General features: G+C 33.9%; 1 protein-coding gene across 2 annotated transcripts in view; it reads left to right on the plus strand.

Moving 5' to 3' along the window:
* GRID2 (glutamate ionotropic receptor delta type subunit 2) overlaps positions 1–13,445 on the plus strand; it is a 1,416,273-nt gene that overhangs the window by 718,520 nt on the left and 684,308 nt on the right. The window contains exon 3 of one of the 2 annotated variants that reach the window (XM_057728577.1): positions 5,592–5,876. The exons of the other annotated variant lie outside the window; for it this stretch is intronic. Coding sequence (XP_057584560.1) covers positions 5,592–5,876 — 285 coding nt within the window. The remainder of the gene's footprint in view (positions 1–5,591; positions 5,877–13,445) is intronic. 2 annotated transcript variants of the gene reach the window in all.

Here is a 13,445-nt window from a genome sequence, read left to right on the forward strand (position 1 = left end):
TCTTTATCGGCCATGGAAGCTTACCTTATTTTCTCATCTATAAGAGCTCACTGATTATAGATTTCAATATTGATTAATGATTTTTCAAGAAAAATAATCCATCATATTAAATGCATTGATCAATTTTGAAATATGTCTTGATTTCAGATATGATAAAACATATAAACTGAATACATTTTATTTTCAATTTTTTTATTGGAATATAGTTGCTTTACAATGTTGTGTTGGTTTCTACTGTATAACAAAATGAATCAGCTATACATATACATATATCCCCTCTTTTTTGCATTTCCTTCCCATGTAGGTCACCACAGTGCATTAAGTAGAATTCCCTGTGCTATATAGTATGTTCTCATTTGTTGTCTATTTTATACATAGTTTAAATAGTTTATATGTGTCAATCCCAATCTCCCAATTCCTCCTACCCCCCACCATGGTATCCATACATTTGTTCTCTACGTCTGCATCTATATTTCTTTTTATTTTTTTAATTTAATTAAATTAACTAATTAATTCTTTTGGCTGTGTTCGGTCTTAGTTGCAACATGCTGGATCTTTGTTGAGGCATGCAGGATCTTTCGTTGTGGCAGGCAGGTTTCTCTCTAATTGTGGTGTGCAGGTTCCAGAGCATGTGGGCTCTGTAGTTTGCCACATGTGGGCTCTCTACTTGAGGTGCATGAGCTCAGTGGCTGTGGTGCATGGGCTTAGTTGTGCTGTGGCATGTGGGATCTTAGTTCCCTGACCAGGGATCAAACCCACGTACCCTGCATTGCAAGGCAAATTCTTTACCACTGGACCACCAGGAAAGTCCCTGTGTCTGTATTTCTGCTTTACAAATAAGATCATCTATACCATTTTTCTAGATTCCACACATATGTGTTAATATATAACATTTGTTTTTCTCTTTCTGACTTACTTCACTTTGTATGACACTCTCTACATCCATCCACATCTCTACAAATGACCCAATTTTGCTCCTTTTTATAGCTGAGTAATATTCCACTGTATATATGTACCACATCTTCTTTATCCATTCCTCTGTTGATGGACATTTAAGTTGCTTCCAAGTCCTGGCTGTTGTAAATAGTGCTGCAGTGAACATTGTGGTGTGTGTATCTTTTTGAATTATGGCTTTCTCTGGGTATATTCCCAGTAGTGGGATTGCTGGGTCATATGGTAGTTCTATTTTTAGTTTTTTAAGAAACCTCCATACTGTTTTCCATTGTGGCTGTACCAATGTACATTCCCACCAGTAGTGCTTGAGGGTTCTCTTTTCTCCACACCCTCTCCAGCATTTATTGTTTCTAGATTTTTTGATGATGGCCATTCTGACCAGTGTGAGGTGATACCTCATTTGTAGTTTTAATGTGCATTTCTCTAATAATGAGTGATGTTGAGCATCTTTTCATGTGTTTGTTGGCTATCTGTATGTATTCTTTAGAGAGATGTCTATTTAGGTCTTCTGCCCATTTTTTTGATTGGGTTGTTTGTTTCTTTTGATATTGAGCTGCATGTTCTGCTTGTATATTTTGGAGATTAATCCTTTGTCAGTTGCTTTGTTTGCAAATATTTTCTCCCATTCTGATGGTTGTCTTTTCATCTTGTTTCCTTTGCTGTGCAAAAGGTTTTAAGTTTAATTAGGTCCCATTTGTTTATTGTTATTTTTATTACTCTAGCAGGTGGGTCAAAAAAGATCTTGCTGCAATTTATGTTAGAGTGTTCTGCCTGTGTTTTCCTCTAAGAGTTTTATAGTGTCTGGCATTACATTCAGGTCTTTAATCCATTTTGAGTTTATTTTCTTGTATGGTGTTAGGGAGTGTTCTAATTTCATTCTTTTACATGTATCTGTTCAGTTTTCCCAGGACCACTTATTGAAGAGGCTGTCTTTTTTTCATAGTATATTTTGCCCTCCTTTGTCATAGATTAGTTGACCACAGGTGCATGGGTTTATCTCTCAACTTTCTGTCCTGTTCCATTGATCTATATTTCTGTTTTTGTGCTATACCATACTGTCTTGATTACTGTAGCTTTGTAGTATATTCTGCAGTCAGGGTGCTTCCTCCAGCTCCATTTTCCTTTCTCAAGATTGTTTTGGCTATTTGGAGTCTTTTGTATTTCCATATAAATTATAAAAAGTTTTGTTATAGTTCTATGAAAAATTCCATTGGTAATTTGATAGGGATTGCATTGAATCTGTAGATTGCTTTGGTAGTATAGTCATTTTCACAATATTGATTCTTCCAATCCAAGGGCATAGTATACCTCTCCATCTGTTTGTCATCTTTGAGTTCTTTCATCAGTATCTTATAGTTTTCTGTGTACAGGTCCTTTACCTCCTTAGATGTGTTTGTTCCTAGGTATTTTATTATCTTTATTGAATTGTGTAAATATTATATGTTGCATCGAGTTGGAGAAACATGAAAGAATGAAGTCTTAGTTTATTATTGTAAATTGAAAGAAGATACGGGTCACTTTTGGGGATACTTTTATTCTTATTAACTCTATGTATCTTCTTTCCCTATACTTCATCCCCACTCACAAATTAAGAGAATTAGAAAAATAGGGAAATTCCACTCTCCAGTTATGTTTATATTGTCAACAATATTATTGGTAAAAAGTAAAGGAAAATCAATGGATATTAGATGTTCTGCAATAATCACATCAAAGAGCATTGCAATCACAATCCCAGACTTATGTGTTCCAGAATGGGAACATCAGAACTACTCAGATGTCATAATGCAAATACATGATAACCAGAAGAATCTCTAGGAGTGAACTTCGTCATCTGTGTTAAATCTCTACTTGGAATTCTGATGCAAGGAAATTTTGTAAACAATATGGTGAATAGATTGGGAGATCTTTTGAGGATATAACCTGCCATGTATATTATCTAGTCTCCAAGAAGTTCCTGGCCCATGGTTGAAAGTTGATAAATAAGTGTTGAGAATAAGTCTATGAATTGAATGTGCAAAAGTCCTGATCTGACTTAAAGTCATTAGAAGAGGTTATATCAGGACAAATTGATCAATATAAATAGTCAGAGGAAATATCACAGGGAATAAGTGTATTCAAGAAGGATAGTGCTATCCAAAAATATTTCACTGAGTTCTCATTGACTATTCAGTGACAGATAATCAATTTCAAAACTCTTAATAGATTTTATATTAATCTCATTTTACTTAATAAAAAAGAAGACTCAAATTGATTAGTTTCAGAAATGAAAAAATAGTGTACATGAGTACCATTTAACTTAACTTTCTACATTTATACAGAGAACTTCGTTTCCATAACTGCTGAATGACCAAAAAGGGTGAAAATGTTGCTAACTGCAATTGCTATTAGAAAAAAAGAAGAGAGAAAGAAAGAAGGAAAGAAAGAAATAAGGAAAAGAGGGAGGGAAGGAAGGAAGGAGAGAAGAAAAGAAAAGAGAAAAAGGTGTGCTTTCAGTAATTAATGCAGACTACAAACATCTTTGATAGTGTTACAGCTTCAAACAGCTGGAGTCACAAAAGCAGCAAGCTATTCAGTATCCTCTATATGTTTGGAGATGTGTGGGTACATGCATGTATAATATAAATAAATCACAGGGCTTGAAGTAATTAGAGGGAAAGCAATATGCCATTAAGAAGTCCTTGGCTTGGATTCTCATAATAAAAAAGTGGTGGATACACACATAAATATGCTGATATTTCAAATTCAGTTTTCACACGGTACATAATGAACTAAAGTATGCATTGTATGGAACTAAAACTCTAAATAATGTAGTCTTCTAATAGTCAAGATATGGAATTCTTATAGCAGAAGGTAGACTGCTTCACTAAGCTTTGCTTCTGTTCTTGGTGTAGCACTTTATTTTCTCAAATCTCTCTTCTGCTGTCATGAGTCTCTTTTTTATACTAAGTTTTATTTAGAGCCCTATGAAAGGTCAATGTCCATAGGAAATCAATTTGTTATCTTTGCTTCAACCAACATTTTATATTGGTAAAATGGAGCAAAATGGGCATCAAATATAGCCGTGACAGGTTGCCTTACAGACCTATTCTTAATGTATCCAGCTAGGGTTGTGTTTTGAGTCAACAAGTCTCAATCCATTTTAGATGTGTGAGCTCCTTTTTTCTCTATAGTGGGACTGTTGCTTTTTTACAAATCTGATGATAGACAGTCTCCAATTGAGGTTTCCCTGATGGACAGCTCTGTCTGTCTTTACTTTGCCATGCAAAATCTTAAGTTTGTAAATATCCTTTGCTTGCTATGGTAAAAAGACCATTGACCAATGAGGTAGAGACTTTTTTTTTTAAGAGGGATTGCATGCGTTCTTGACAACTGTAAACCATCAGAGGTTGGGGGCACTTTAAGAGGGATGCCCATCTATGACTTGCAAGCTACTACTCTCCCAGTCTCTTCCTATGAGAATTCTAACACGATGATTTTGGTAATTTTTTGAGTCTCAGAGTCTTTCTCCAAATAGTGTTCTAGGATGTGAACTTACTAACCAGTCATGGTTGGCATAGCAGTTAAAGCTGATTTTCCATCCTGGGCTATATGATCTCTAAATTACCTTTCAAATCTAATACTATATGGTTTTCTGATTGCAACTTTTGATGTTTCCTATTTTGATTTTATAGGAAAAATTCAGTTATTCTTACTAGTATGTGCAGTGGGATGGATAATACCACATATTATTCATTAGCATAATCTAAAAATAACACATTTTTAGATAATCTTAACACTTTTGCTTACATAATAATTTTTAGTATTAGTTTGTGTTTTTACTATATAAGCTGTGTCTTTATGTTTACTTATAATTTATATTTGTTCTAGTTTTAAATATGTTTTGAAGTAAGAGTATATGCATATGCAGAATAGTTAAAACAAAATTGAAACAGAGATCACAAACCATATAGTAGAAATTAGAAATTGTTCAGTTGGAAACCAGAATGAGATAGTTTCTGAAATTTAGCATTTCATTTGACCATGAGTTTTCTGATAAACAAGGAAAAGAACAGAAACATTTTCATTTTTCCAGTTTAATAGGAGAGGCAAGTGTCATCAAAGTTTTAGATACCAGAATGGCTGTTTTCTGTGGCCAGAAATGCCTTCCTCAAACTCTTCATCTCCCCCTTCATTCATTTACCAGTTTACGCGTTATCTCCTTTCTTGAAACCTTGTATTATATACTCAGTAAAGATTTTTTTCTCTGAATTACACATTAATAAATATAAAGGTATAGCTATCACTAATTGGATGCCTATCATGTGAGAGACAAACAACAGACACTGAATAATTATCTCTGATGCTCACAATAGTCTTGAAAGATTCATGCTCTTTTACCCTGTTTACAGATGTTGAAATTGAGACCAAGAGAAGCTGAGAAATTTGTACTAGGTCAACTAGCTAATTAGGATAAAACTCTTGATCTGAATTCCAGCAGCACTTTATAATTGGAGAATCTCCTCATGTAGAATGTTCCTTAAAAAAAAAAAAAGTTTCCATAGTTGTATAATAGCTGTGTAAGCTTTATTCACTGTTCCTCAAAAAAAGAAAATACATGAAACCTATTGACATTTGAGTATTCCTGTGCTTTCTTGCAGCCTGTGAACTTATGAATCAAGGCATCTTGGCCCTGGTCAGCTCCATCGGCTGCACATCAGCGGGGTCCCTCCAGTCTTTGGCAGATGCCATGCATATCCCCCACCTCTTCATTCAGCGCTCAACAGCTGGGACCCCGAGGAGTGGCTGTGGACTCACCCGGAGCAACAGGAATGATGACTACACTCTCTCTGTTAGGCCACCTGTCTACTTAAATGACGTTATCCTGAGAGTGGTCACGGAATATGCCTGGCAGAAGTTCATTATATTCTATGATAGCGAATATGGTAAGTGTTTGTTGCTTGTGTGAGTTTTGTAAGCTGACATTTGCATGGCAGGTAACTTCATTAAATCTTGAAAAATTTAAGGAGCTTGCTTATTATTATTTGTGGTTTTCACGTCCTGTCATATTCTTCTTACAAATCTAGCAATAACAACAAAAAATTTTGTTAAGGCCTCAAGTTCAATCTTTTGTATATATCATGGTTTTTCAAATAATGGGAAGTCATAAAAACAATACTGTGTTTCTACCTTTTGAAAAACATTTATACCTCTATATAATAAAAAAATCATTTGGACAGATCCTGGAACACAAAAAACTGCCCATTTCTATTTTTTGGTTCAAAAATATCTGAAGTATCTTACTTACATCCTTGTGTAGACTTTAGTATCTAATTAGTACTTGTCTTTGAAGGTCACTGAAATTATAATGTTTTATATTTATCCTGGCATATTGTCTACAGTATGAAATCTCTCAAAAATACTGAGTAGTATAAAAATACTTGATTTATTTAACTTTCTAAGGTAAAACACATAGCATTTTACCTAAATTTATCATACTTTGAAAAGACACTTTCTCTCAGTATTTTTGTGTTACAGTAAGAAAAGTAAGCAAAAATAATATTATTTTTTTAACTATTTTTTCCTGAATTAATCAACCTGTTTTCTAACTGACTGAGCCCAGAGATTTTCAAATATAGTTCCTATCTCATTTTTGTCATTAGGAAGAGAGGAAATGGAGTACAGATCGATATGTTCAAATGAGAGGAAATAAACAGATTTTGATAAAGAACATATATTTTGAAACGTGTTTCCTTAGAGATTTGCCTTAAGAAGGAGTCTTTTAGAAAAAAATTTCTATTCAGAAGGGATGGGCCTAGTTTTTACATTTTTATTTTAAAAAGTTAAGAAGATTTACACTCTATAGTGCATCTTAGTTTTCTTGCAAATAAATATTTAAAAATAGGAGTCTTCTTGTCCTAATCTACTCAGCATTTTGAACTATACTAGAGAACAGTTACACAATAGTGGGCCAGAAAGTGGCATCAATAGAACTGAGCACAAACAGGCTGGCAGAAATCTGGGAAGCAGCAAATAAGAGCTCCTGTGGACTCCCAGGGAGGGAGAGCAAGCAGCAGTCACATTAGCCCTAAATATTCAAAGGTCACATGGGGTTTTGGCAGCCAAGTTCCATTAAACTTGATGGGTAGGCTTCAGCCAAAAGTCTGTGGCACTCTCTAAAAGCACAGTCCTTTGTCCCCAGGACGGAAATCCGTATTTTGTCGTTTACTTCATATTATTTAGGGGTCACAGAACAAAGACCAAGAGACTGAAATGAATAAAATAAACAAAAAGGAAATAAAAATAATTGGCTCATCAGTAAAACTAAGGATGGAACACAAATCTGATAGTCACTGATAGGATTATTTTGTGAACATAGTAAATTCTAGCTCTGGAATCAACATACTGAGTATGCCTTTGTCAGGTTTTTCTAGTCAGATTATCTGTGGTTTTTAGAACCGTAAATGGTATTCTTATGACCTCTACTCAAACATAATTTGAAATAATGAACTTTTAAATCCTAAATCTTTCTTTAAGGGGAGAAAACACTTTCTAGTTAGTCCTATCAAAATAGTCTTGTAAAATAAAGAACAGAAAATTAAGTTTTGATGAAGACATTTTTTACAACAGTAAAATGAACTTTACTCTTTGATTATAAACATCCATGAGGAAAGAAAATTCCTTGTTATCTTGTTTCCAAGTCCTACATGGATTACAGTTAGGAAATTCTTATAAGAGAAGACATTTTAATTACTGATGAAATAAATATTTTTAATGTACACTAAATTCATAGTCAAACACTCATTTACATAATTTGAAATTTTTCATTCTCTTTTCTTTTGTTTTCCTTTGAATAAACAAGATGCTATAATCTCAGTGTTTGTATCCTCTGTTAGAAGCAGTGATTGTTTTAGGAATAATGAAAAACATTTTCCTTTACTCTGATAATAAACTTGATTTTAACTTATTATTTAATTTAATAATTCATGAAAAAGTACCCTGCTGTAGTTTTAAAATTATTTCCAGTAATACTCCTGTTCAATGAAAGAAAATTTTCCTTTGATACTTTCAATAAATCTTGCTAGTAAAGAACTGGGCTAGAGTCCAAAATAAACATCAAGCTATCAAAATACCTTGTACCTTGAAGAGGGCTACATGTATTTACATATCTATTCATCAGCGTCCTCATTTTAAGTTCAAACATTGGAATTATGCTTGACTTTTATCTTGGTTATCAGGCATTGCTTTCATTAAGGAATGGATTAAGTATCATCCATGGATAGAATCAGGCAGCCTGCTGGAGCCAAATGCTATTGAAGATGTATTTTGCTTAGAAAAATATACTTAAAGAGAAAGATTAGGTTTCTTATCCAGTTTATTAGAGAAATACTTTTTTCAAAAGCAGTTAATTATGATTAAGGGCAGAGTGTAAAACTAAATTCCTTAACAAAGAAAATTCAAGTCTTTGATTCTAAGTAAATGGTTGAAAAGAGGGAAAAATATGAAGTTTTATTTGAATGGATTGATTCAAGACATTTTTTAAAAGGCTTGAAAAGAATTGTTGAACTTTTAAAAATGTGTCACTCATGAGCTTAGTGCAAATATAAAACGAGATTAAAAGTTTTACAGAATGTAGGCTTTACCTTTAGGAAGCTTACAATTAATAAAAGAGAAAATATTTATATGACTCTTTTAATAGAGAAAATAGTGTGTTGTGTCATGAATGATGCAAACTGAGTGCTACTGGTGTGCAATGAGGGAAGTGTTTAATTTCGGCAGCAGTGATCAAAGAAGGCTTCATGGGTGGACTTTGATCTTGATTTCTTGATTATTGTCTCTCAGAATCCTACCTAACTTTCACAGTGTGTGAGATGGCCACTCCAATAGAGAGTGTGAACAAGTCTTGCAGCAATAAAAATATTAAAAAATAGTATCTGTGAGCATCTTTATTGGCCAGGCAGTAGGATGAATATTTTACATTGTATCATTGAATTTTCTCAGCAGCTCTCTGAGGTAGATAATATTATTATCACAATTTTACAAATAGGAAAACAGAAACAACTAATGGGTAACTTGTTCACAAAACATAGCTAAGAAGCATCAAAACTGAGATTTAAAGTCTGACCAGAGCCTATACTCCTAACCATATATAAAGAGTATACAGAGGTTGCAGTAAACTATCACCCAATATATAACAAGGGATAAACTTATAGTGAACATTTATCATATCCAGGCTCTGTTCTAAATGCTTTACATGTATTATTTCATTTAATTCTCACAGCAGCTCTGTGAGGTACATGATGCTGATGATGATGGCCATGATGATAACACAAATGAAAAAAGCTGAGGTCATAAGAGGTCAGGTGATGCAAAAGTAAGTCCAAGAAGCCTGAATTCAGACACTGATAGTCTCTTCCATAATCCCTGCTTTCAACAACTGGACTATGTTGATGCTATAGAAAGAAGCATAAGAGTAATTTCTGACACTGTGAAAAATCTTTTACAGTTTGCAAATGAAATGTATAGAACCATTTTTATTAAAGAGACAGTGTCTGACTTTAAGCCTGCAGATCTCCAACATATTAACACCATTCAAGGAAAAATACGGTATGAAGGTTAGGTTATCACTGGAAACATGGAAAGAGGACAGTTTGGTTTATCATTGGAAGGCTGGTTATCATTGGAAGGTTTGGTTATCGTGGGAAACATGGAAACAGGATAGTCATTGGGTCAAAGTAGGCTGACCCCTCAGCATAAATAGCCACTTGCCTATACAATATATGTTCTCCCTTTTAAATTTGCTACCAAAATACCAAATTTATTTGAGAGAGCAATACTTACAGTTAAGAAACTAGATTCCCCAGGATTGCTTGCAGCTGGGGGTTGTAATATGATGCTGTCAAGAACTGTGAAGGGTCTGAGATTTTACCCTACTTGCAAGCTAGCAAATTAGCTTGCCTCAATTTCATAGATGCTGGTAGAAAACACTACGCTTTTAGATTAGAGGGAGAAGGGTTTAATACTCAAGGCACAGCATGCAGTGGGAGCCTTGTATTAATTAAAACTTTCTGCTCATAACAGACACTTTTTAGAAAATAAATAGCCAAACTACAAACTAGGGAATAAATTCCAATACATATATCTGAAAAAATAACATAAATACATAGGCTATGTAAAGCGCTCAGAGAATTAAGCAAACAAAACTCCAACAAAGCAACAATATAAGACCAACAAAAATACATAATTGAAAGTATGCAAAAAGCTTGTGCAGACAATTCATATAAGAAGATATATAAATGGCAAATATAAACAGAAGAAGAAGTGGTGAACATAGTCCACAGGTGTATGCAAATTAAAACGAGATGTTGGGAGTTTCCTGGTGGCACAGAGGTTAGGATTTTGGGCTTTCACTGTCATGGCTAGGTTTCAATGCCTGGTTAGGGAACTGAGATACTGCAAGCTGAGCAGCACGGCCAAAAAACAAACAAACAAAAACAAAACTAAACTAACCAAACAACGAGATATTAATCGGTACCCACTAGCTAGACTGGCTGAAGGCCAATACTACACATAAGCAAGAATGTGGCAAACTGAAACTCTCCTGCTTTGTGGTTAGATGTAAAAATGTACAACCACTATGGAAAGCTGTTTGACAGTTCGCTACAAATTTAAGTATGCGTGTACCACATGACTTACTCACTTCACTCCTACGTATTTACCAAGATAAATGAGAATGTATATCCTTACAAAATCGTATATAAGAATGCTCATATAAGCATTATTCATTATGTCCAAAACTGGAAACAACCCAAATGCTCATCATTTTGAAAATGGTTGAAAAGGAATTGTAATGTATCCCTGCAATGGAATACTATAAGAAGAAATGAACCGCTGAAATATTCAACAACAAAATTTTGAGTGAAATAAGCCTAAAAGAAAAGATGTACATGCTGTATTATTCCTTTTATATGAAGTCCAGTAACATACAAAACTAATCTTGATGATCCAAATCAGAAAGTGGTTGCATCTCTGGACCAGGAGGGGACTGTCTGGAAAAGGACACAAGAGAAACCTCCATGGTAACAGAAATATTCAGTGTCTCCTTTTGAGTGGTAGTTATAATGGAACACAATAAATGTTCTTTGAACTACACACATAAGGTCTGTTTATTTCATTGTAGGTAAATTATATCTCAATAAAAACTTAGAAGACAGAACAACCTATTAGATATCCGCAAACTGAAAAAAAAAAAAGGAAAGAAAAAAAGGAAAGAATCAATTTGCTTATTAGAATTGTAAACTAAATATCATAATTGAATCATGATCACTTAGTGATTATGGATTCATAGCCAAAAGTTAGAACTGAGGTAGTGGACACCTAGAACCCAAATTTGTTAGTAGACCAGAATTACTAGAAGAGCTTTTTAATCATCATAGTACCTCAGCTCCGTCATAGACCCCTGGAATCAGAGTTTTTGCAAGACAGGCACTAGCAACATACATATTTTAACAACCGCCACACCGGTGTTTCTGATGCAGCCAACTTTGTTTCTAGACAAGGCATTTGGAAACAAGAAATTTCAGCAGGTATCTCCTTCAACATCTTTGATTGGCATTGTTCCCGGACAGAGTCCTCCAAGCAAGGGAGAACTCATTGTATTCTGAAAGAGCCTATCTCAAATATGGATACTGGATATTTCTAATTGGCAGAAAGCTTTTCTCTGTATGAAACTTAAAACATATTAGACAAAATGATCCATTTCTGGAATAATATAAGTATTCCTTTTGCTTGTAATCATTTATCAATAAGTAAAGAAGTGATTACATTCCATGAACCCACTTAGTCTTCTACTGCCTGAGCACTAAGAACAGTTTACCATTTTCAACCTGATACATATGCTTATTAGATAGTCTACCTTTTTAAATGCGTTTAGCCCTGTCTATTTTACTTTTTCAATATTTCTGTTTACAATCTGACATATTTATTGATTACACATTATGCCGTATGCTATCTTATTGCCTTAGAGAGGTGAGACCTTTACCTCTTTTTAGCAAAACAAAAAACACTTGTATCTTGTGTTTTCTCATAATTTATGCCTTTTAAAATTTTTATGTTAAATCTTTTCACTATTACTTATTATATTGCCCTACCCTTCCAATTTCACATCATCCTCAGTTTACTTAGCATGCTGTTTATGCTTTCAACCAAATCTCTGAGAGGAAGTTTGGTCAAGTAGGTGGAATATAATATTCAGCAAGGCTCATTAGAAGCAATTGATAGTAGTCCAGGCAGGCTCACTCTCAAAGAGGTCCAAGCAAGGAATTAGTTGAATGTAATAGCCAGCAGCTAGATTCCAGAATCAAGGAGTCTTGGAACAGACAATATACAGAAGCTAGAAAGTTATAGGAGCGGGTGATCTTTAAAATAGAATAAAAGCATAGAGGTTGCTTTAATGGGAGGTTTCTATTCTGAGAACATTGAAAGAAAAGTTGAATTTCAGGGATGGGTGGGCTGAATAGAGCTGATTTACAAGAGTGCCATAAGCAGGAAAGTTGATGTACATTTCATCTAAAGAGCTATTTGGGTTATTTAATTTCCTTTGCATAAAAACATATTGGATAGATATATACATATAATGTCCCAGAGCTTAATATTGGAATGAACCCATTTGTAGATTTATTCTATGGGTCCAGTTATGGAGCCTGGAGGGATAATATGATGATAGTGGTCTAAGCAGCTTGCAACAGTAATGACATAGAGACATGAACTCGTTGAAAGTAGTTAGATATACCCTCTTACTGTAGCCTCATTGCAGCTTCAGTTCATGTATTTGCTTCATTCTCAAGCTAGACAGATGGCATTGGTGATTTCAAGGATATTCTTACAGATTATTATACTAGAAAAAGGCCCTTTCCCTTTTTTGTCCGTATATCAATATATCAATATCATACATATGACTATTTATCCACATTTAAAATCTCAGGCTTTATTCATGTCCTGTGTGTATTCTTGAACCAAATAAATTTTTCAGGGGCATGGTGGGCTCTCAGTCACCAGCCTGTATTACATGATGACCCTCTGGGTAAAGCGTAGGCATATGTGGACACGTGCTTTCCTTATCAGCTTGAAAGAAACTTTGCTTATAATAAAAAAAAAAATTAAATAGGAATTAGATTATTTTAATTTTATTAATTTTTAAAATTTAATATTATTAAATTATAATTTGAAATTATAAATATTTGTCTCTATAATTCACTGTGTAAAATTGCTTTTGAAATATACCCTTCTTTAGTTCAATTTGATTGTTTTTGTTTGTCTTGGTCAGCTTAGACTTATTTTATGTTCTTAGCCTTTGTGACATTTTTCTTAAGGTTTCCAGATGGTCTTTTCTATTTTATAATAAGATCTTTGGCCATATGTAAATATCTACTATGACTTGTTAAACTAGGTATTTCTGAAAATCAGACACCTAAACATACATAACAGGTTTTGATAAAATATCATAGCATGGAAAA

Source organism: Hippopotamus amphibius, chromosome 3, assembly GCF_030028045.1.
Source record: "Hippopotamus amphibius kiboko isolate mHipAmp2 chromosome 3, mHipAmp2.hap2, whole genome shotgun sequence".
In the NCBI taxonomy this organism is placed as follows: Eukaryota; Metazoa; Chordata; class Mammalia; order Artiodactyla; family Hippopotamidae; genus Hippopotamus; species Hippopotamus amphibius.